General features: G+C 41.5%; 1 protein-coding gene across 1 annotated transcript in view; it reads left to right on the top strand.

The window, feature by feature from the left end:
- The window catches only part of lrmda (leucine rich melanocyte differentiation associated), a 217,917-nt gene that overhangs the window by 166,084 nt on the left and 26,624 nt on the right, over positions 1–25,209 (top strand). Inside the window, exon 6 of the mRNA XM_085183757.1 lies at positions 23,512–23,596. Coding sequence (XP_085039883.1) covers positions 23,512–23,596 — 85 coding nt within the window. The remainder of the gene's footprint in view (positions 1–23,511; positions 23,597–25,209) is intronic.

Below are 25,209 nucleotides of genomic sequence, written 5' to 3'. Positions count from 1 at the left end.
AGTCTGTTTGTTCTTGTTTAAAATACTGTGCGTACAGTTAGGCAAATAGCAAGGGTGCTTATTCTCAGACTGTGGTTGATTTTTATTTTACTCCACTTTAATTCATTAGAAAAACTGTACTTTTTATTCTGCTGTATTTTTATGACACCCATAGCAGCTTTTTAGCAGTGAATTCTTTTATTTTAGAAAATCTAAACCATGTACAAATCAAGTTGTTAAAAAATATATTGTTGCCATGACATCGATGATTTAGAAATATTTCAATGATGGCGTATAAATAGCACTACTCTTTCTTTTTTTAATCAGGATATTTTTAATTATACTTAATAGAGTATTTTCTTTTATTATATTACAATGCAACTTTTACCCAGGTAAAAGACATTAGTACTTTTTCTACTATTATTTTTTAAACCTTGAATTTCTTTGTTTGTCCCACAACAGTCTGTAACTTAATGAATGATTAAAGAACTTCTTTCCCAGAAGAACAGAGGCGCACACTGTCTCGCTGCTTAAAACAAATGCAGTGTCTCATTGATTTTCGATTTTGTCATTTCAGGTATTGTAGTTCTTATTTTTGTTTTGCTCAAGTTCAAGCCAAAAAGGAACTAAATAAATATATATCTCACTGATCGTGCGTAGAGCTTCTTGCTAGTAAACGAATCTGACTTTTGTTGCCCTGTACACTCAGCGTTTGATATTGCCTTCCTGAATGTGAAAAGAAAGTTTATCAACCCAAAGAACTTTGCCTTACTCTCCTCCATTTGTATTTTAGCATGCTTTGTTCTTTCAAATTGCATTCAGATGTTTTTTTAAGAGTGTCAGTTAACTACTACACCAGCAAAACAACTTTGATTCCATAACCCCTTCCCACTATTGATCTTGCCTTGTAGATAAAAGGCTGCTCTCTCTGAAATCATGCATTTTTCATTGTGGTATCAATGGCAGCCTTTGCATTTGGCATCCCACTTAGCTTAAAGCTATACTCACAAATGCTGTCTGTTTTGCTGTATTGATTCAGGGGGTTTGCATCTTGTATATTTGAGATATCAGTCCCCTGGTGTCATTTTACTTTATCTTTGAGCAGCCTGATAGCTTTAAAAAAGCCCCAAAGAATCAAGCAAATTAGCCTAATTAGTGTTTTTTGGTGTATATTAACATTGTGCTTTGCGTGAAATTATCAGGCTGAAGCATTTAACTAAAAAATGCTTTTATTAAAAACAGTGTTTGTGGTACTTCACATCCCCATGACGGCTCAGGCTTCTGCAGGTGCTTGAACTGTTTGAACACTTATGTGCGCATTATTTATTATTTTTTTCCCAGGATTACACTCACAGTAAATGCAATGAAATTTTACCATAAGAATATTTTCATGCTGTTCTTGTAAAATGCTGATCCCACATCGGTGCTAAACGTATACCTTGAAGGAAAAATAAAATTGAAAATAGAGGTCCAGTGCTACCTTCCTATACCAAATAGCAGTTCACATTGTAGTGCTGATGCTTGTCAGGTGTTAAACAACACTTTCGACCAAGGACAGACAAATGAGAGAGTCCTCCTCTCTAATAGAATCTAAAAAGATGAAAAATATAGTGCAGGAGGCAGGAAGGACTAGTCAAAGAGGTGACCATCAGCATCTCAGCGGTGTGGTTTGGCAGCCTCCAGCCTGCCATGGTGTAATTGGAGAGAAAACATATATGGGAGCAAATAACCCCCTGTCAGGGGCATTAAAGGGAGATGTTGTGACGACTGAGAGCCCTGCTAGCTGAGCACAGCAAAGTGGAGGGGAAGAATAAGGCCCATCAAATGGAAAAAAAGCAGCAGTACATCCAAATATTCAAGATAATTGTTGACCGGTGGTGCAATACGGCGTCCATGTTTGTTTGTGGATCTTTCCCTCAAGAGGAAAAAATATATATATACAGATATTTGTCACTATTGTCACTGCTATTTTCCATTCATCCATCCACTCCATGCTTTGATTGATTTGATACGTCTGCTTTGATGACTGCAATTTGAAAATGGCAACAGGTCACATTTATAGCAGAAGTGCTCAGCCCGTATTACTGTGAAGTGACACAAAGGTAGATGATTGAAACGGGGAGGAAATGTGAGTCGCTGTCAAAACTTCGAACTGAAAGGTGGAAGGGAAACACGCAGACAAAGTGGGAATTCAAACAGATCGATGGTGTTAGTGTGCGAAGACGTGCAGGATCAACAGACTGAGTATTTCTGTTAGGCAACAGTTTGTTTTCCTGTATTATAAGAAGCATTTGCCTAAAATGTCAGCCTGTTAAACTCTAAACATAATATAATAAGCACAGATGTTAGGCCTTTCATGTGGACTTGAGGGTTGTGCGTTGGTGCCAATGAAACACTGGGGGTGGAAAGTACTTCTTACCAAAAGAAATTAGATTTTGGCCCGACTTAGGCAAAAACTCCTCCTAACTCCTTAAATTTTAAGGGCTCTCTGTCGTGCTCTTTTTCCTCTTTTCTCCCACGTCTGTACTTCATAATCATCATAAAAGAATTTGCGTGCCTCTTCTGAACCTCCCATGCGTTTGGAACCTGTCTGACCTCGCCATTCAACCGAGCGTGTCAAAATGTTAATGAGGATTCCCCAAAAGCGCTTCGAGGTTAAATAAAGTCATCATAAGCTGTCGGTCGAAATTCACTAATTTATTTACTTGGCATGTTTCCACTTTCCCTGCCACTCTGCCTCAGTTCTTGTTTCTATCCAGCGACAGGGCTTGTCTTGTTGGGTTTTGTTTAATTTTTTTTTTTTTTAATGTGTGTGCGCGCAGGCAGCTGTGCAGGCAGCTTTTGTCTGTGTGCGAGATTGCTGCTTTAGCTCTGTGGCCCCTCTCATTAATCATTTGGTCAGACTATTTATAATGTGGCAGCCACACCGCCACCTCGGTTGCCATTGGCTTTTGTCAAAGTGGCACTGTGTTTTGTGGCAGGAGGAAACCTAATTATTAACTGTTAAGATGGCAGCCAGCAGTAAGACGGTAAAGGACCATGTCAACACGGCTGCTTGACAATCAAGCTAGAGTGATGGCCCACTGAGCGGTCATGGACCAACACCAGCACACTGTGTGGCTCAGTCCCAGTTTTCATGAGCTTAAATATATGTTTATTTTCTTTTAGTTTATTTTTTTGTATAGTGCTGTATTTTGCAATAATTTTTTAACATTTTTAAGTTGATTTTTTTAATTAATGATGATGAGTTTTGCACATCATGCACCTCACACACTGAATGCACTGACTAAATTTTGCCCAGTTGGCAGGACGTATGTGGACCGTAGTAAACGGGCGTACTATGCATGAACATCCACAACCATGAGCTATAAACGCACACTTGTTTGATCAGGTAATTGTATTTCTGATAAAGGTTTGAAAAAAATTACCATTTCTGTGTAAAAAGGTTTCCTGACTGAAACCTGGCTAGTTCTTCTTATTAATCATTTGTGTTCATGCTACAAATGTCAAACGAGCACAAATGATTAAATCATTCCCTGATTTGCTAAACAATCCAATATCTTGCAAAATCCAGGGAAGATTGAGCTGGCCCTGGACTTGAAGTGTCAAAAGAATATAATATCTTTCTGTGGTGAAGAGAAAAAAAAAGAATTAGTGAAATCCTCCTGGAGAATGACAGTCTTTGTTATTTGTCTTCTGACTCCTTAGCAGACAGCTATCAGGAAAAAAGAGAACTCGCTGTGCACCACCGAGAGAAGAAAAATATGTGAGTCAGACTTTCCCCTCCTCCTTCCTTTCCCCAAAGCTTGAGATCCCCCTTCCAAAAATGAAAAGGATCAAGTTGCTGTCACTGTCACCGCACAAACATAAACTTTTCTGGCACCTAATAAATAGGCAGTGTGGCATTGTTCTCAAAGCCAGACAGGTGTGTCTGCCTCAGTGATGATGGATTCCATTATTCTGTATGGAAAGCCTGTTGGCTTTCTTGTCATATGTTGTCACACATCTCTCTCCTGAGAGAGAAAGGTTTGAAAGATGGCCAAAAGTAATTACACAGACGCTTCCCTGATGCTGCTGCCATGTGTTTTCTCCTGCTCATCACCACCAAAGGTAGAAAAAAAATTCTGTTACCCACAGCTATATTTCACGGGGAGATGGGGAGTACAGACATGTTGGTGCTATGGTGCTCTCCTGGTTGTGGTGATTGCTAGCTCATTAACCCGTCAGCTTTGTTTTTCCGAGCTATGAACACTAGCTTTGGGAAAGGGCCCTGGGCACTTTTACTCATCACTAAGGTGGAGTAGTACACCCCGATCTGGGTGTGTGGTGATGACATTATTTGCACCTGAATGGCAGGTACATCAACATCTCCTTGTAAACGTTTCAAAAGCGAGACAGTGGAAACTTTGTTCTCCTCACAGCCCACTTGGGTTGCTGACAGCTTGCTGATTGATATTATCATTCTTAATGTCAGTAAATAGAGGCATGCCAGATAAAGAATCGGTTTCCTCTTGGTGCTGGAGAGCTCATTTATCTTTCTGCAGCTCACCCTAGCATATGCTGAAATTGGAGCCGGAAGTACCCTTCTATTTCAGTCAGAAAGTGATGTGTGTGTATGTGTTTTTTTTCCCTCCGTGCCATCTCCTAATCTCGCCTCCCTGTCTCACTTTCTCTCCTTGTCTCGGTCCCGCTGGTTATTTTGATTCTGAATTAGTGAGACTTAACTGGGAGGGAAGATCTTAGAAGAGCTTAAGTCAGTTGTAATATGTTAGGACAACTCTTGATTAGATTCTGTCAGACTGAGGTCTCTCTGTCTCTCTCCTGTTCCAGTCTCCCCATCCCAGAACACTAGCTTAACAATAAGCAGATATCGAGCCGCTCAAGGGCCCTTCCATGAATTTGTTACCAAAATAAGGCCCTTGTTAGACTGATACTTCTTCAGAGAGAGCCTCCATTATCTAATTGTGCCTTCTGTATAGTACTGCTCTGAGGGGGCCATGCATTTTACGAGTTAGCCCCTGAAGAAGAAACGGTGTATAAAATCTGCAGACAAGCCCTTCTAGAACTGCACAGTGGTCACAAAAGGTCCTACGGATATCATATTGAAAAGGTTAAACACTGACAGTGAACAACCCTAACATGGTGGGTACACAACCTCCAGTGAACAGTAACAAATGATGGCATTTGAAAAAAGGAAAAAAAGGCACATGGAAAAGCTATTTTTTTCCTTTTTTCTGTCAGCAGAGATATATCGTGGTCACGCTGCTCAGAAAATTAAACACGCAAAAACATATCTGAGTGTTTGACTATAACAATGCAATTCAAAGCACCGATCTGCATGTTTTTTTCCTCCCCTCCCACTCCAGTCCCCCCCCCCCCCCCCCCCCCCCCACACACACACACACACAGCTATTATGTTGACAGATTGCGCAGATATCCACTGAGCTGGTGATAGATACGTCATATCTTGGGGAGAAATAGGTTTGTCCTCAGCAGGTGAATATGCGGCTCACTCATCCTCCAAGTGGAGAGACACGCATGACACTTTTCGACACTCTCTCTCTGATAGCACTTTGGCATGCAGGCAGAATCAAAGGGGGCATCTTTCACATGCAATTAGAGCAGAAAATAAAGACGATGAAGCGCGGTGTACAAAGGGAAGCTGGGGATCAGAAGGCTGTAATGAAAGGTGATTAGAAGTAGAGGCCCCAGCCAATAAGCTGCAAAGAGCTGGGGAAATAAACTCCTCCTGTTAGGGATCTTTGTTGAGGACACTATTAGGCATTATCAAAGCTGATAATGACAGACAGCCACTGGCAGACAGAGATGACTATGCTAGACTATCCTAGATGATAACAAGTAATAAATCAAACCTCATTTTTGAGTGTGGAAGATGTGAACGTCATCTGCCTGAATGTACATGCGTAGTCCACTTGGTTACAAAAAACTGGCTGATAATGACATTTATGTCACTGGGACCCAAGCATACCCTACAGTACTAGCAGATGCAGGAACTATCAAGTGCCCTTTATAAGATCTGAGTCTACATGAAAGGCAGGATAGAACCTGGACAGGTCTTTAGTGTGTCGCAGAGAAACAAACCTGCATGCTCACATCCCACACCTCACAGTCGATTTAGTTTTTTCCTTAATCACCAGTTAACTTAATGTGCACGTCTTTGGATTCTGGGAGGAAACTGGAGCACCTGCAGGGAGAGCGTGCAAACTTCATATAGAAAGGCCCCAGTTAACCAGCAGGTTTGAACCTGTTCTGATCAGTGCCTGTGCAATGCATGCTGGCCACCCTTTAATGGCTTACACTCTAATCCGTGTGCAGGTTGGGCACAGAGTTGCAAACTCTGCAGGTCAGATTGATTGCACCAAAGGTGGGGGTGTGGGGGTGGGGCATGTTCACAGTTGCACTACTGACCTTCTATGGCTCAATGGCTTGTCTACTGTAAACCAGGTTATATCCAGGTCTCATCGCCAGTGGTGATCCTCGGCATAAACAATCAGTTTGACACAGAATTTGATGTTTTCTCTTTGTGCAATTTCGTGATCTATTGTAAAATCACAAATGTCTACATGCACGTAGTTCTTTTTGATCACACCTCATATTACACATTATGTACAGTTGGTCCAAGCATGCCTGCCTGGATATAAATACAGTAAGAATACTACTGAAAACTCATTAAATACAGGCGACATCATTGAAAGACTTCTGGGTGTATTACAGGAATAACTGCTCTGACCTTATGTTTAATCACTTTTCTTTGGGGTTTTGTATGTATTTACCTTTCATCTGATTGAAGTCTGTTAGTTTGAATCTGCTAGTTTCATCAGCGCCTTGAGGCACCGTAATGTTGTGATTTGGCGCTATATAAATAACATTAAATTGAAATTGGACATTGGTCAAAAGTGTATCATTTCACTTGTGACTGGATGGCATTTTCCCTTAGTTTTTCCATTGTTCCTATGTGTCCTCACAAGCAGTGGACCATCCTGCTGGGTACTGAGTGAGTGAGTGAATGAGTGATGGGCATTTGTTGCACTGCTCTCTGACTAAACTAAAGAAAAGGAGACTCATTCCTCTGCCTGCCATTGCCAGCTGTGAGTGGTTGTCAGGGTTGGGGCTGGTCCAGGGCCTGCTAATGGTGCTGTCTGTCTCAGTCAAGTACTTGAGCTCTTGAGTCCCTCAAGGCACACCAAGCTCTAAAGTTTGACTGGAATTAGGCACCAGGTGAATGCACAGAGGGGCAACTAGGCTGCCATGGTTGCAATCAGTGCAACATTACAAACACAGTTCATGTCTTGAGAGGCTCTTTTTGAAGATGTTTTCTTAACCACTTAAAGGCTGAATGTCGAGTTAATCATTTGTGCAAACCAGTGGATTTCTGAAAAAAAAGGTTGGTAAACAAATTATACAACATGTATGTTTTATACCGGCTGGATTAAATATTGATTATCATACCAAAAGGACCCCCACGTCCCCAAAACACAAAGGACAAAAAACATAAAAATAAAACAGAGACTGAGGAGGGGTCCCAGAGGCTTCCACAAACAAACAACACTAATTCAATGCTTCACTGACACAAAAGCGCATTCAATCAAACGCCAAATAACATCCTTGTCAAGCATCTGGTAAATGGGTTATTTGGCACCTTAAACAACAAGTTGCAGTTCAGGCCCATTCAGTTTGTCAGCAGACACTACTGGCATGCTGTCTGGGGATGAGAAGCTTAGCAAAACAAAAAAAGGAGGCTGCAGGGGAGCACTGGGGCAACCGGAGAGTTTAAGACCTGCAGTGTAGCTATTACAGGATGTCAGAAAATGTGCGTAATTGAAAATGATTAGAGCTCGCGTAAAAGCCGATCAAGTCAGGGTTTGGGGAGAAAGCGCAATTGTCCTGCATAATCCTGCCTCATTCTGTTCTTTCATCTGGATGAAGAGATCAAAAAAGAAAGGATTTGTAAGGGCCAGACCTCCCTTCGCTACAGCTGCTGAGCTCAGCTCCTCTCTTTGCTTTGCTTCTTTTCAAATGTACTTCCTCTCTCGCACCCTCCGTGATGCGTGTTTCTTTTTGTTATCTGCGACATCCGTCATGTGTTCCAATGCACGCAGAAGTCAGCAAGCATTCATATGTATTTTAGCTGCAATATCTGCATGCTTTGCATTAAGTTGTGAATCGCGTAGAGGGGCCTGTGTGACAGCATGTTTAGAGATTGCACGGTGTTGCTCTTCATTATGAGACTTCAAAGGGACACACACAAACCCACACATAAACTATGAGCTGTACTTCCTTTATGCATCTTCCAGAAAAGGAAAAAAAAATTAAGAAAAAAAAAAACGAGGATAGAAAGCAGTCTGAAATGAAAGCTAGAGGGGCCTAGAGAGAGTCAAAGAGAGACACACATGGAGGAATCAGCTGTGTGCTGAATGGATCTGAGTTGGGGGAGAACGCTGCCCTTATGCCCTCTCTTTGAAGTGAGGCACAGGCCGTATGTACAGGCCCCAGAGAGGGGCACGTCTACATCCCCCCCATAGGCTGGCTGAAGGCAGCAGTCCATGCGGAGCGCGAGATACAGAGAAAAGAGTGAAGCTTTCCAACTAGGCAGCTTCCTCCCTGCGCTTTGTCTTCACCTGCATCACAGTTATTTTGTCAAGAGAAAGCTTGGAGAATTGAGCTCTGCCATTCCTGATTTAATGCCTGCATTATTTTAAGGTTATAAGATGCTATTTTAAAAGGTGTTTTATGTGATTAAGACTGATGTATAAAAAGGCAGTAGTCTAACAAGTGATGGCATGCACATGCAGCTCATTCAAATCCTCTATAATGGCCCTGAGTATTTACCTTAAGATAAATTCTCCTAAACAGAAACATGAGTGATGGGCGTTTAGTTCTCATCTCAACAAATATGTTTAAACCAGCGAGTGAGGAGGGAGGGCGTCCATTTATGTTGAGTGCAGCACCGTTAACCGCTAGCTCGATTAGCAAGGAAGGAGAAAGAACTCGGAGCAGATGATCTCCGTCACTGCAAAGTCACACTGTTGCTCTTAGTTGTCGAAGCCGCGCTCACACGCAGGCACGCTTTGACGGGCTGTTCTCAGCTTGCGCACCCAACACTCGGCTCGCGGGTTGGGTGGGATGCAGAGAGACGGTGTGAGGTCTTGTCTGGTCCGAGCAACTCTTGCTCTGCTCTGGCCTCGGGGAATGTTTGGCGTGAGATAAGGCTGTGTTTGAAGAGGAGCTCCAGATGCTCGTATATTACAGGTTGTCTTGTCATGCCACAGATAAAGCCTCAGAGAAGCTCCTGTCGCCAAGCTGTACCACACACAGACACACACTCACAGTGAAGATAAACGTTTACAGGAAGCATTCACCCTTCGACAGTGTCGTGCTGTGAACGTCAGGGCTGTCATAGCTCGACCATTTTTAGGCTGCGGCTCATGTCTGCAGCATCTACATTTTGACATTGGCTTACATCCTGTATATCCCTTTTTATAAACACATGATTATATTTCCCTAACTTTGAGATAGCGCTCTAGTTTTAAATATATAATTAGCCTTAACAAACATTGACTGCTAGTTACTCTCTAAAAGGACATGGGAAGGGGAAAGGGTTTCTGAGATTTGATTTGGTCACTGTGCACTGCCAGCTGGCCGTCCAGTGTCTTTTCACACTTAATAAAAACAAAAGTGCAGTCTTAATAATTTCAATTTCTAGTCTTAAAGTGATGTTACTATGCCTAGCCTTTATTTTAATAAACTTGGAAATAGCTTTTACTGTAGGTCAGATTTTAAGTCTTGGCTTCAGTGTACTCTCAGCATGTAACCTGTGAAATATCTCCTTGGAAGCGAATTGCTTAATTAGTTTTGGGGGGTTCCGTTTGATTGACCGTGTTCTTTGTTGTAAGTCTTCTTACCTCATTAAGAAGGAGAAACGCTAAGGTGTCCCTGTTTTCCATCCGACCTTGAATGAGGTTATACCTCACTAATAGGACAGGAGATAGTGTGTTTGTATAATGCAGAGCCGGGTTTCCCTTTGTCATTTAGTCGTGTGTTTGCTAAAGTGGAATGGTATATTGCTCGACATAAAACGTGGCATGTCTTCATTTGTCAGGCTCATAGAGCTGTGAGACAAACGATGTTCAGAGTGTATTTCTGAGGGCCCTCTGAGACCACAGTTGAGCGGTTGCTCACTGGTGCGTTTCTCATGCTAATGTCATGGTCTCACAGTCTATCTGTCACCCCATTACGCTAACATCATTATGCACAGGGGCCTGTCTGTGTCGCTGAAAAGGACAGAATTATTCCTGTCTTATTTTGAAGCAAATTGTTTGGGGAACATTTCTCTCTCTCTCTCTGTCTCTCTCTCCTTTTTTTTTTTTCCAGCGGTAATGGCGGGCCAATCATTTTGCGAGGCTCCAGGTATGCAGATGAATGAGTAGCTATTTGAGCTGTTTGGTGAAAGGGAGTTTTTGTATTATTCATGAGAGGGGTGGTGTGTCTGAAGGAGAAAGTGTGTGTGTGTGTGTGTGTGTGTGTGTGTGTGTGCGTGTGCGTGTGTGTGTATTTGGGGCCAGTTAGGCTATCAGGCACGCATGCATTCACTCTCAGGTACAGTGTACATGCATTGACTATCGCACTAACTCTAAGACAGCCATGCCTCAAAATTGCAGATAAAAATTATGGAAGCTTGTTTCTGCCACTGGAAATAAAAAAAAATGTCATCTGTAACTTTGTAACTAAATTCGAGTTAGTATCTCAAAAATTTGACTTTCAAGTTACTTCCTTTTGGGTCAAAAATTTACTTTACTCAACTTTTAAGATACACTCAAAATTTCAACTTGGCTCTGCCCTGGCAGAAACAAGCTTCCATGTGAACTATATGCTTGTCTTCTTAGTAGGGATGCATGTATTCTGAATGGTTGTTGGCTTTCTTGAATACTCGGTATGAGGCTACTATTAAATATTAATTCAATTTTTTTTATTATTATTTTTCTTTACCAGCTGTCAATGCACAACCTCTGCTCTAAGCAGCTTGATTTTTATAAATTAGGTGGATCTGCTATGGCCTTCTCTCCCTCATCCCCCTTACTCATTTCCTCTAACCCAGTGTAGGTTCAGTCTAAGCTCTCAGTTCTAATACTTTGGTTCTGGGACAGAACACAAATTCCATGAGTGTTGTCAGCAGGTTTGCAGGTCTCCTGCATGTGTGCCGCCTCTCTTTGTGGGAGCGATGCATACACCCACCTGCTAATTGAAAGCTTCAATCAGCTCGGCTAACTGAGGAGACAACCCCTGGGTTCCTGTAATTGCTCTGGTGACAGTGCTTCACCAAGAAAAAAAAAAAGAAAAGCCTTTTCTTGTGTCTCTGTGTCATCATTTGCACAGCGTTATGAATAGGTTTAATAAACTGAAATACTTTAATTATAGCCTTACTTGCCATATTGTTAATGGTGCCAGTGTGGCTCAATTGAATAATACAGTTTCTACTATTAATTATCTGAAAGTGAACTTGTTAAAATGATATTTTACAGCCCCCTTGATAAAATTATCGCTAGAGGCAATGTAATGATAGTACAGACAAAGGCCATGCACGAATTATCATAAACTATTAGCTTGTTCCAAAGGGTTTTATGTTAATCTTTTAGTGCTTAAGTACCCCTGCCATTAACATATCAGGAGGAGCTGCCTTCCAGCTAGGCTTGCAAATTGAAGTGCTCAGATAAAAAGCTATTGAGATGAAACCCTGAAAGAGAAGAGGAGCTATCGCACTGAAGTGTGCTGAATTTTTACTCGTGAGCTTGTGTGTCTGTGCGCACATTGTGAGAGAGGGAGAGAGCGATAGAGAGACCAAGAGCACCGAGACAAAGAATGAGTGAAAAAGAGAGCAAGATGCCGTGAGAGTGTCTGTGATCAAGGATGTATAACAATTCCATTATCTCTCGGGTGATGACATGAGATGTCTCTTTCAGGCCTCTCTCCCTTTGTCTAATGCTGCACAGTGTGTGAGGTATAGCTGGAATGAAATGGCTCTCATTGGCTACGATGGCGGCATCTGATGGAATGTGTTTACACATCAGGCTAGTGGCTTGATATGTAAATGCAGCTCGCTGAAAGGGCTACAGGGAGATATGGTTCATTGTTGGGTCCTCGCAGCCTGCTATTCCTTTTATGCTAAGGCACAATTGTATCCACTGAGCGAGGCATCTTGTAAAACACCCGTTGCCTTTGGTGAGTTAAACCCACAGAGGAGACCCATGCTTTGGAAGATATGCATGTTTTATAGGGTAATTGGCAGCGTTGCTTTGCTCTGCGTTCTTTGTAGTTGACACATGGCACCATTTACATTTATTACAATTAAAAGAAAATGCCCATAAAGCATGTGTTGACAAAGAAGAGGGTAATTATTCCTCCGAGTTATTATCTTCAGATTATTTCTTCCAGGAAAATATATTATATATTTTATACTGATACTGATTCTTTTCTTCTTCTTGTTATTTTATGTTATCGGGCTTGTAGTTGTATTTAGAAAAGACTTGTGTTTGTCATCCACATTGTAGGAATTAATTCACAGTGTGCGCAAACAGTGAGTTGTTGGACTTTTTATCCTAATAGACATTCTAATAGACATCGGTCCGGACTCTGTTGGAAACCATATTGCCCATAGAGTGTGTGATATTTTCCTCATCACCCAAAGATGGATGACTCCACTGAGGCCTAATCTCATGTTAAAGATTTGTTGGCCTCTAGGAGTCAGGCCTAGCATTGAGGTGCCTCACCTGATTTATATTCGCTGGCACTGGAAGGAGAGCCAAGTGCACTATCTGCAAAGCAGATGCTGCAGCAGTACGCTGGTATTAGGACTTTATTTCACCTGGAAATAAAACCTCTGAGCAAGGTTGTGTCCTCGACGCCTCTTCTTTCTTCTTTTTTCCATCTTTTATGGCTCTCATCTTCTTCTTCTAACATGTACTTTTAGTAATCTTTCACATATACGTAACTGACCAAACAACCATTATGTCTGCAGTGGTTAATAGCAGAGAAAAAAGCATTTTGCAACAACCTTTAAATTTTTTCTCCTGTGGTTGTGGATATGAAATCAGAAAGCTGAGGCAAAAATAAGGCCCATCGCCAGCCAAAATGTGGATGAGCGTCGCCTTTAAAAACCAAATTCTTGTCTGTCAGCTCCTGTAGTTTATGGGGCAGAGATTACAAAGCTACCAATACAATAAATTAAACTGATGGACAGAATTATGCCCAGTGCTTCCTGCTCTCCCCAATGACGCACACTAACTTAGCGCTGCCTGACAATGAGTATGATTTAACACCCGAGCAAGAGCGGAGAGAGGAGAAACATTCACAGGCAGAGGCACCTAGGCCTCTCACTTTGGCCCACAGCCTAGTGAATAAAACCCTGCTTTAATTCACCCACAAACGTGTCGCCATTAAAAGCCTAAGAATAGGGATTGCAGATCATAAATACTCTCTGATTTATTAGCTGACAACAAAGAACATAAGCCCAGCCAAGGAGAGGGAGATTGTTTGACAGTCTTGTCAAGGGGAGAAAAGAGAGGAAAAACACACTTGTTCTCTCATTCTCACTCGCAGACACTCTTAGCTAAATCTGACCAAGGATGTAGCCCAGCCCTATCTCCTGCAGCAGTGCAGGAGCAGATGTGTCTGCTCTCTTCTCAATGTGTGACAGACAGAAAGATAAACAGAGAGAAAGGCTGAGAGGGAGGAAGAGACGGAGGGAGGGAGGTAAAGAGAGCAGGAGCTGGCACGGGCACTGGCTTAATTTATCTCGCTGAGAGACAGATTAAAGAGAGAGGAGAGTGAAACAAAGTTCCACTGGCTTAATCAGCGGACAGCCTGCTAGCAGAAGACATGATAAATCAGAGCAGGCTCGGTCCTGGAGAAAAGCCTTTGCTCTGGGAGGGAACGGGAGACATCCTCAGCCAAACAGCAGTATCTTTTACACGGGCTGTTGTGAATAGCGGCTCGTGAACCTGCGATGGTGTATACGCACAATCGATACTCGTTGCTATTGTTTGAACAAACATTGTTGTACAGTAGTTGTCGGCTGTTACATCGCTCCAACGCTGTATTTTTAGGCGCGGGCGAACAATCCTGCTCGCTGGTGTTGTGTAAACAGGACCAAAAGGACATGAAGGGCCTTATGTTTCCCCCTCAGTTTTTCTGTGAAGCAGTGTCTTTCTTTAGCTTTGTGTCTGACAGGGGACTAACCTAAGGGCCTAACCCAGGAAGAGGAAAAGGGGCTTAGATATCCCTGTGTCATTAGTTCACTACGGGGTCACAGCTGGGCCACTCAGAGCATGATTACACCCCTTGATTTATCTGCTTTGGAGCCCTAGCACAGATAAATCTCCGAGCTCATCCCCGCCGTGGGATCCTCACTGTCTGATAAACGGCCCAAGCTGAATAAACAACCGCCAACCCCCACCCCCCCACCCCACTCGCACCCTCCACAAACTCCCAAGCCCTCATACATTATGAATAATTCATTCAGGTTGCGAGCTCTGTTAAATGTGTATATTTTATATGTTAAATGGCAAAGGTGCATCCACGATCTCCATCCAATCCTCGGTGCACATCTTTGATGAAATAGTGAAGAGCCAGAGATTGACCGACATTTTGTTTTGTCGTTGTAAAAAAAGAAAAAAATTCCTCACCCACCTCCAGCTGTCGTCCTCGAGCGTTTTCACGTAAATTTGCCTTATGCAAATATGTCCCTACCACGGTTCCTGTGTAGATATTGGCCTGTCTGCCACTTTATCACAAAGTTTAGAGTCATTCATTACAGTGACCCCTGCAATAAATTTGCTTAGCGGAAAATTGCCCTCGCTCTCCTGTTTGGTGTGTAGATGTGATCACGAGTGCATTTTAACTTAATTAATTGGCCGTTTCTGTTGACAAGAAATTTATGCAGTAATAATTTGCTCGAAATAGATGCAGAGCGCAGGAAATGAGATATCCATCAGGGCGCTTGTGTTCCGCCAGCTGCACCGCGGCTAATATGAAAGTATTTCAGGCTGCTCAGACCCTGCTGTTTGCGCAGTCAAGATTATATATACCCACGATCCATTGCCTGCCTCAGAGGCGCTCATGGAGGTCTATGATAACAAAGACTATGTGATTTATGGCCTGCTGTGAAAGCAGAACTTGATGAGATTAAACAATTTCATAGCACGAGTGTTTCTCAGAGGGCCTTCTGATTTGTGGCAGCAACACCGACAGTAAATCAGGTTTATATATCTGAAAGCATGCTCAGCAAAGGAGTGCAATTACTATTTCAGACAGCTACTTTTTATTTAATTTTTATCCCTGGTTTGTCTCTTTTATTCCTGGCCTGTCACATAGCCACTCACCTTCATAAGTCCTTTTGAAGGAAGGGCTGAAAAAGATTGGGAGGGTGGGAAAGTCAAGGAGGGTTGGAGAGGACGGTGCAGTGGCATGTGCCCTCTGCTATCTCTCCTCGGCAGCTTTTACAGCAACAACAACAACAACCAGGGGAGGACAACAGGCACCAGAAGAAAGACACGGGCACAGAACAGGGGAAAGCACTCCATTTTTAATGCTTTGTTTGCCTGCTGCTCTGTCCCAGTCTGGGTAAATGGAGTAAGCAGAGTGTAATTAGAGAGCTCGGCTCGGCTCCTTTGCCATAAAGATGACATGCTGTAATGATACAGCTTACAGGCCCGCAGAGGGTTCTGTCTTGCGACGGAGCATCTCGGTCGTTTGCTCGTGACTTACGATAGGTGTGGAGGATGACAGCGTTATCGTTGCGACGTAGCGATTCCGAGATGCGGATGTGGGGGAACTTCCTGTGAAAGGTTGTCAGAGATTGGAGGCAAGCGAGAGATGGATACAGAGTGTTTTAATCATCTGTTTTTACAGGATGTGTCTAATATTTTCAAATGAAAATAAAGGCCGGCCTAATTATGTGGTGGTCTGATTTGTCACAATCACAGGCAAAATTGTGTTTGTGTGCTGAAAAACAAATCACAAAACCACGACGACAATAAGGCACCGGGTTTTTTTTGTTTAATTAAGAAAAGAAGTCGTGCTACTGAATGTTTTGCTTGGAGTTCAGGTCAGATTTCTTTAATTTAGACGCCAGAGCTTGAACTGTATTTACATCACACAACTCAAAATCTGTATTAATCAACTAATCAGTTTTGAGTTTTGGCCTGAATGTAAGTGAACACTGAAATAGATGTGCATTAGTGTTTCGTGCATTAAAAAAATATTTTGTGTGTGTGTGTATGTTTGAGGTTTTTAATGTGAGTTCCTGCACACATGCAAATGTGTGTGTTTTGAAGTTGCGGTTAAATGTTCAACGGGTGTTTGTGTGTCTGTGTCCTTGGGTGAAGATGTGAGTTGTGCATCTGTCTGCATCATCCCGTATCTTCCCAGAAAACATCAAGAGATCTCATTATTTTGACACATCTCAGGGTTTTTTTTTCCTCTTTTTTCTCTCCGTGTGCCTTGAGTCAAAATTAGTTTTCGTTCCCTCTGTGATCTTACTGACTGAAGCCGGCTCAAAGTAAAGAAAATCGCAGTCTTCGTAGCAGGGCTGAGTCAAACACACACTTCACACAGCCACAGTCTGAGTTAAGCATTGCTAAGTAACCTTCACATTTCACTCGTGTGAAGAGCTAATTTCCTTTAAGTTCACATGTCACTTTTTGTAGCTCTTTTTGTGGGTCCTCTTCAAATGTCTCTCGGCATCTAATTGCATAGGAAACATTCTAGACAAGCCGGTGTGACAGGCCCGCTCCCAGAGTCTTCAATTATTAAACATCCTACACTCTAGAAAACAGCCTTGACGTTAGATACAGCCCCTAATCGGAACAGAAAGCCTCATGATATGTCACACTCCTGAGTTGCTGTGGTTTTGTGCGTGTGTGTGTGTTTGTGTAGTTTGCCTTAAAACAAGGAAAGATGAAAATATTTCTTTTCACACCAGTTAAATAAGGCAAAACTATGACAAAAATAATTTTTGTCACAGGTAGATCAGAAAGCTCACACCTTACTTTTTTTCCTCTTCTTTAGTGATAAAAGAAATGGCGCCTGTGGAAATGTGAGAGACAACTGGTTAGGTTTTGCTTAAAAGTTTGACCAAGGTAACAAATTACAGTTTCGACTAATACTTGAAAGATTTCATGATGCTTTTTTTTGCGTGTGTGTCTGTCTGTCTTTTCAACTTTGTAGCATTAGCATCTGCGCCTGTGGAAAGGTCAAACTAAACCAAAATAAAAAATAGCTTTAAGCCAATTGTGCTGCATACCTGCAATGAAGACTTTCTCCTTTAAATCACCTGTACTTATCCAGCAAGACGCTCACCCAAAAGGTCGACGACTCTTTAAATTTCAACTTAAAAACAAACACAGCCTTATTACCATCTGTGAGTCATCGCTGTGGGTGATTAACGTTCAGCGGCACTCAACCTTTGCCTGTCTGACGCTTAGCCGTACACAGAACTGCAGGTTTTTACTGTTGCCGGTTCACTCCGTGTGTCTCGTGCCCCGAGCGAAACATCAGTTCCTCTTGTGATCAGTGATCATATGATACGTTTACTCAGAACAAGTTCATTGGAGTAGAACTGGCTAATCATTAAACGCACGCTCAGTAGTCTTCCTGCTGGGGAAAACACTGCTGTTCTGCTCACAAGTGCAGGCACCGTTACATCAAATTTTCTTCCCCCTGCCATCACCCAAGAAAACTGAATTCATTCTTTTCATGCACACTCATTTTATTTTTTCTTTTCACTACGCACGCTCAGAATCGCTGAGGTCTCGTGTAACATGACATGAAAACATCTTAATTAATACACTTCTATTGCATTCTTCACCATATTTTGATGCCAAAGTACCCATTTTAATTATTTGACCTCATGCAAAGTGCCGCTCTGGCATCCAAAATAATATCTTGTGCACCAGTGTGATATTCCATTAGATTAGACTTTTCTTTGAGAGCGTACAAATGCCTCTGCTCGATCTCTGGTAGCGAATTAGAGCATTTTCCATTTCATCAGTGCCATTACATGCTGAGAGATGCTCCGAGCCGTTGCTGCTTATTCATTTTTCATTGTTTATTTCTAAAAGTGTTGCATTGTTTGTAACCTCCCCTCTCGAAAAAAAAAAAAACAACTTTAGAAGTGCGAAACACGAATCATAAAAAATTCCATCTAGTGAAGAAATAAACGTGTCATGCCAGCATTAAATGTTGACTCAAATAAGTTCACAAGTTGTGTCTCCTCTGATCTCCAACATGATCAGAAAGCTGCACCAGTTTATAGAGACAAGATGTGAAAAAAGTTCCATGCACAGACACAAAAGAAATATTTTGATATAGACCCAAAGAGAAAACATATCAAAAGACATTTTTATACATGTCTTTTGCAAGCACAAAAAGCAGAAATGGTGTCAAGAGAAAACAAAACAGAAGGCTTGTTTCTTCCAACAATTGCTTTAAGCTACAAAAATCTCCTTGAGTCCCTAGCCTCCCCTCAATGTCAGCCCCCTCCCCTCCCCTCGCCCTCCCTTCCCCTCTCTCCTCTTCATTTCTCTCTTTTCCCCTTTTCCCTCTGTAAGGCAGGACAGGGCCCTCTTTGCACCCTGATAGGTTGCGGGCTGATGCTTAGCAACAACATTCCTGTGCCCTAAGTAGCAGTAAGCCTCTGGCTGAACTCTTTGATGTGGCTGTCAGGCCACATTTATTTCCTTTTAGCACTTTGTCTACTTGTCCAGATGTATAAGGAGATAAAAAGGGCTGGTGTTTACACTGGTCTCCCTCTGTAGCGCGGCTGTAATTAGATTGTATTGCTGGTCAGTCTTAAGGAGGGAGGTGAGGTGAGGCGAGGCAGGAACCAGCTGTGTCAGGATGAGCTGGTCAAAGGGAGACTTCAGAGACAGATCGCCAGAAAGGAAAACAGTGTGTAAGACATGGTGCAACACGGTTGCTTTATGTGCTCACCGCGATGGCCGGCGTCAGATTTGAGAGAAGTCTTCTAGATGAACTAATATCTTCATAATGTACTGTAACGTAACGCCCATCAAGATCTCTAATCCGCAGCCAAGCTTGCGAAACTTTGTAAACTTTGTGGCAGTTGCATGTGAAAAACAACTAGATTTGCATCAGGCTTCCCTGACTCACTTTTTCAGTGTCTTACATTTTGAAGATCCCCACCGTGCAGGTGGTTATGTGCTCCATGTGGCTCTCTTTGTGACTTGCTTTTCTTCTTTTTCCATCCCTCCCCTGTCTTCCTCTTCCTCCTCCCCTCTCTCTCATGATGATATGTTGGAAGTAATAATCACTATTGCCTCTGGGTTTATCAGCATTTATTCACATAACAACACTGAAAAGGAGAAGACAGACAGCACTGGTGTGATGTATTATCTAGTATGGGAATCATCTTTCATAATGACATCCAACGGAGCTTCCTCTCTCTACCTATTCCACTCTCCCGCTCGCGCACATACATCTACACACACTTTCTTCATTTCTCTCTCCCTCTTTGCACTCCCCTCTGTCCACCCTTTATTATCACGGAATCCGTGGTGCTCCCAAGCCTGTAAATTTGTGCCACATTATCATAAGCTGTGGTGATAACTCACATTGCACAGAGACAATAATGATGTGAACACTCAGCATATGCCCCGGGCCCAGCAAATTAAAACAATGCTCAGCTTGATGAGCAGACTAATCTGGACAGCAGAGAGAGGAGAGAGAAGAAGGGCGTCCAGGAGCATCTTACATAGACAACACAGCAGCACCTCCCTCTGTTCAGTGTAGGTACAGCTGGAGAAGTCAAGCCAAAGAGCCAGAGGGAGAGAAAGAAATGATACCGGAAAGAGTGGGAGATGGAGTGTAAATGAAGTCCTTGTTTTGAAAATGTGAAAAGGACACGATGGGACAGGTCGCATGTTTAGTACATAGGAGGTTTCTGATTTGACAGAAAGTTTGCAAATCCTTTGTAATATAAAGGATTCCTGCATTAATTAATCAGAAAATGGTGCCTACATCATTGTCTACATCGCAGTCATAATTTCAAACTTAAATGACATTTGGATTTTTTAAATTTTGATTCGTACATCTTGACCACTCACAGCGCAGGCATGAAAAATTAGAAATTAGAAACTTGTAGAACCTTCACCTGAGTCCGACCTCTTCTAAGCTCCTTGGACTGCTGCCCTGTGTTTTCTGTATTGTTCTCTCAGTAGCTGCAGAACAGCGACGCTCACTTCACCAGACTTCACATTTGAATGCTTTGGTGGTAGTGTGCGACACCCCCTTTCCTCTAAACATAGCATTTTGTGTCTCAACAGTCCACTTTACATTGACCCTGAAGTGTTTTTGCTTCATTTGTGAAACACACAGTGTTGAGCTTTGTTTTGTTTATATATGTGTCTGCAAAATGGTAGGTTGCTTAATAGCTTCCTTCAATAGCCACCTGTCTTACTCAGTGCTTATCTTAGAAATTTAACAAATTGTAGAGATACCTCCTGGTGGTCCTTTTTCACCTGTTCCAGGATTGCATATCGTGCTCTTGGTTTGAACACTGCGGGGCACATACTTGCATAGAGAGTAAGCAACAATCCTGAATAATCTCCAATCGTAGCCAGCTTGTTTATTGTTTCTTGATGAGCACCTCAATCTGTGGAAATGCTTTTTGCAGCCCTTTCCAGCTTTGTGCATCAATAAAATGCTTTAAATGTGTTTTTCTCGAGGTATGATTCACGTCAGTCTTTTTAGGAGGAGCAGACTTTGTCAGTACAGACATTGTGTGACCTTATAACAAACACCTCCTTACAGTAATTGAGCACCAAACTCTGAGCAGCATTAGAATCGGGGTTCACTTAGTTTCTCCAACCTACTTTCTAAATATGTTTAATAAAGGCACCAAAAGTTTTCTATTATTAGTTTAATCAGAGTTTCTTTGTTTTTGGATTTTCATTGTAATGGACCATGCTTTATGAGTAGCCAGTTTAGAAATACTGGTGGAAAAAAACACTTGTTAAAAGTGTTAAAACATAAAGCTATTAATCCTCTCGTAGCAAGTACAGAAAAATCGTCCATTTGTTTCACATGCATGCTTGAGTGCAAATGTCAAGGGCTAATGATGAAGATCTGAGGGTTTAAAGGGGAAGATCGAGACAAGTGGAAGTTGGAGTTACAACAGCCACCTATGGGTCAGCTGTGTGATCAGCAGGCATTACAGCGAGGAGGTAAAGTAGTGGTGTCATATCACTGGGGTGGAGTTGGTTTCAGCACTGAAAACAAGGTGACTAATGTCCCATAGGACCACAGCCAGAGTGCTAAGCTCCATCTAGTATTCACCACACCTAAGTAGTGCTCCCTTGTTCTCATCCAGCACCCCCTATATCATCTGCGGGTGGTGCTGTTAATAATGTGGCAACCCGGAAGATTAATTGTGGCCGAGCATCAGGATTAGGAGGGGATTTTTGTGGGCCAAGCAGGCCTAAAGGGGCCCAGGCTTGTGATCTTTCATGCAGACCAGGAAATGAGGCAAGCAGGGGGCGCAACTCTATGGTGGCCCAGACATGCATAAAGGTAGATCAGACAGCTCACAATTCCCATCTTAATGCCTGAGTCGCTTGTTTCTTTTCCTATGAAGTGACATAGACGAACACCGAGTGTGTTTGTACTGATTGGTAATATGAGTTGCAAACCAAAATGGCAAAATTCAAAGATAGGAAAACGCTAAATAAACCTTGATAGATGTCTCAAAAATGAGATGGGTGGTGATCATTTTGCTGTAGGATCTTTAGTCTCAGTCCAATATTTGTTTTGCTAGTGCAATGCTATAAATACCCGACTATTTTCCTTACATGTCAGGTGACAGTAGTTACTGAGTACAATGTGTTCATATTTTTAGTTCTTTTACTTCATAAATATACATCGCAGAAGCAGGGGAGTGATCTGTAACATTTCTTAGGAGGTTTTAGCAGCAGGTCTGCTGTCAAAACTATATTCTTCTTTTAAGCAGCATTTTTTTTTTTCAAAAGCTGACTCTCCAGCATACATGTAGCAAGGCCTTTAAAATAGGCGCATTTTGTCTTCTTTCTTTTTCCTTGGTATAATATGAGACACATGCTGGCCAGACCTTAATGCCTTTCAGAGATGCTATCTGAAAGCACATTATGTGATCGTTTTCAGTTCACATTGCTCTCTTTGCCGATGAAGAATATGGTTCCATTTAACAGTGCAGACCATTCCATTTCTCAAGGTTATGCATGGGCATGTAGAGGAACAACAATAAAAGTGGGAAAAATGCAGCTCCAAACCACCTCTAATATGTATTTGTCAGTTGAGTCTCTTGCTATGATTAAAGGCCTAGTGAATTCCTTCCTGCAAGAAAGGAAAGTATTTCTGCAAAGGCATCAGATATCGCTGTGTCATGATAAACTGCCTGCTCCACTAGCTAAAAGGCTAAGGTGGAAAAAAAGAGAATGTTTTGGACCTTGAAAGTGCACCAAAAGAATAACAACACACAAACTGTTGACCCGTGTGGGAATACCGTCTCATGACATAGAGGCCACTGTTTTCTCTTTGTCCCAAACCCGCATTCATCACACGCGTTTAGCCTGAACCTCTGACTGTGCTCACAGTCAGAGGTTCAGTCCAGTTTTGCAGCTAAGAATGTATGAAAAAATCACATTTCAGTTGTAGGACAATAAATAAGATAAAGAAGTTAAACGAAGAGAAGTACGTATCATGTAATTTGCATTCACACTTTCTAGTGTAGAAAGGTTATTTCGTGCAATTTTATATTACCCTCATGTTACTGTTGTACTTCGCATGTTCAGAGGTCATATCTGGGTGAATATTAAAACCTCCCTATTAGGTTATGCTATAAATCAGGTGTCACCAGGTCATCTCATAGACTTCATTAGAAAAGTTGTTTTGGTCTCTGGTTTGAACATTATATTTATGTAGCCTAATGTGTTTGTTGCATTTAAACGTGTCACATCAACAAATTGTGATTTTACAAAGATTGAATCGCTTTCTGTACAGGTGTATCAGTACAGGTGTAAGACAGACACAGAGATCTGTTAGCATAATATACCACATAGCAATCTATTTGATTTGTCAGATAATTCCATTATAAATGAGTCGACTCCATAAACAGGGTTTAAAGGTCCAGTTTGGGGATTTAAATTAGCAGCAATCTCACCCAGAGGTTAGCTAACAGCTATAGAGAAATGACTGACACTCAAAGCAAGCCCTTAATCTTATTATAATATAAACGGATACGTTAAATTAGGAAAACACCACTGAAGGTGATTAATCCATGCTGTTAAACCTTGTCCTTGTCGCTATGAGAAGAATTTTTTTTTGTCATAAAATGTAAATAAAATAAAATGAACTTTAGAACAAAGACTGCCACATGGCATTATTTTTTAACCATGTGGCAGTGGTTTGCTGCTTGCTTGCTGTAACTTTATGGCTAATTCTTTTTCTACATTCCTTTTCTGCTAGTCACTTAATGAGGCTGGATCAGAGAGCCACCCACTGCCCTATTCGCCTCTACCGCGAGGATCCAGAGATCCCATGACCCACAAAGGTAAGAAAAATATTTATTTTCTTCAAAATTAAGAAGAAACATTGAGATCCTGGTTCTATAGATTATGTAAATGAGTCATAACGCTAACAGCAGCAGAGAGTGGGAATCTATTGAACTTGAAACTGAGTTGAAGTTATCTATTCTTATTGATCTCTTCTCATCTGTGTGATGTGTTGATAGTGGGAATAAATCTGAGTAATCTCAGCTAACTCTGATCTGAGTGTAAGCGTGGGAGCATGCAGTACATACACAGAATGAAGCATCCTTGATCTGTTGATACTAGACATTGATTAGGCCTCATATTGACCCAGTGTAGTATGTTGATGTAATTATGTAGCAACTTCTTAACATCAAACACTGCACTCTAGAAAGAATACAACACATTCACTAAAACGATACACTGCTCTAAATTAATGGCGAAGGCCACCTATTGCTTTTGTACCAGATACTCAGCTGAGACTTTAAGAAAAAAAAAGTTAACTTCAATATTATTATACTTATCATACCCACAGGTCATTATCCCATAATCAGCTGAAATGATTTACTGCAACCAAAATTAACTAATTCAATTCATTCCACTTGCATTTTTTTTTTTTTTTTTGCATGAATTCACAACAAAAGTCACATCAAGGTGTTTTATATTGTAAGGTAAAGACCCTACAGTATTACAGAAATAACCCAACAATGACACCCTATGAGCAAGCACTTGGTGACAGTGGGAAGGAAAAACTCCCTTCTGCCGTCACCCATCTGCCGTGACCGGTTGAAGGTAAAGTGAGGAAAACCAAATGTGCATTTTAGTCAGTTTGTTTGACAATTTAGTGGTTTTCTTAATAATTAAACTGAATTAAATAAAGGAAGTGAATATATTTTATTTTAATACCACCAGAAACAAAAGTAAAATTCTTAAAATGCCCTCTATACACACATTCCAGCTATTAACATAAAATAACATAAACACAACCTATGCTTCAGCCACACTTCCAGAGATGAGCAGTCTCTTATGGATCCAGCATATGTACAACATATGGGGATGCAAGACCATTTAAGGCTTTAAATGCAAACAGCAGCACTGTATACTGGATTCTGTAGTGCAAAGGAAGCCAGTGTCAGTAATACGATCTCTCTCTTTTTTCTTTCAGTCAGTAATTTTCTGCTGCATTTTTGGACTAATTTTAAACAAGCAAGAAATGATTTACTAACTCCAGTATACTGTGCATAACAATAGTCCAGTCTATATGTAACAAAAGCATGCAGACAACTTTAGAGCTGATGGTTTTAGACAAAATTTTAGTCCGTGTCAAATTTGTGTCAAGGATTTTAAACCTGTGTTTTAAAGTGGGTAAGGAGCCCAGGTTATGTGTCAACCTAGTTCATAGTGGAGGGCCTAACAATACGGCTTCTGTTTTGGATTCATTTGACTATAAAAACTGTGGGATGTTTCTATATCCAAGATGCAAACAGTGGGCTTTCATATGCAGCAATAAGAGGACACGTGCTGATAGTTTAATAATAAAGATCATTTTAAACATAAAATTTCACAGTCAGCCACCAGTTTTTCCATATCTTGCAAAAGAAAATAAACATGCGAAGCAGTGTCTTCTATTTTCCAA

This window comes from Neolamprologus multifasciatus, chromosome 13 (genome assembly GCF_963576455.1).
Source record: "Neolamprologus multifasciatus chromosome 13, fNeoMul1.2, whole genome shotgun sequence".
NCBI classification, from domain to species: Eukaryota; Metazoa; Chordata; class Actinopteri; order Cichliformes; family Cichlidae; genus Neolamprologus; species Neolamprologus multifasciatus.
Note: the sequence above shows the minus strand (reverse complement) of the source record. Positions and strands in the feature narration are given on the sequence as shown.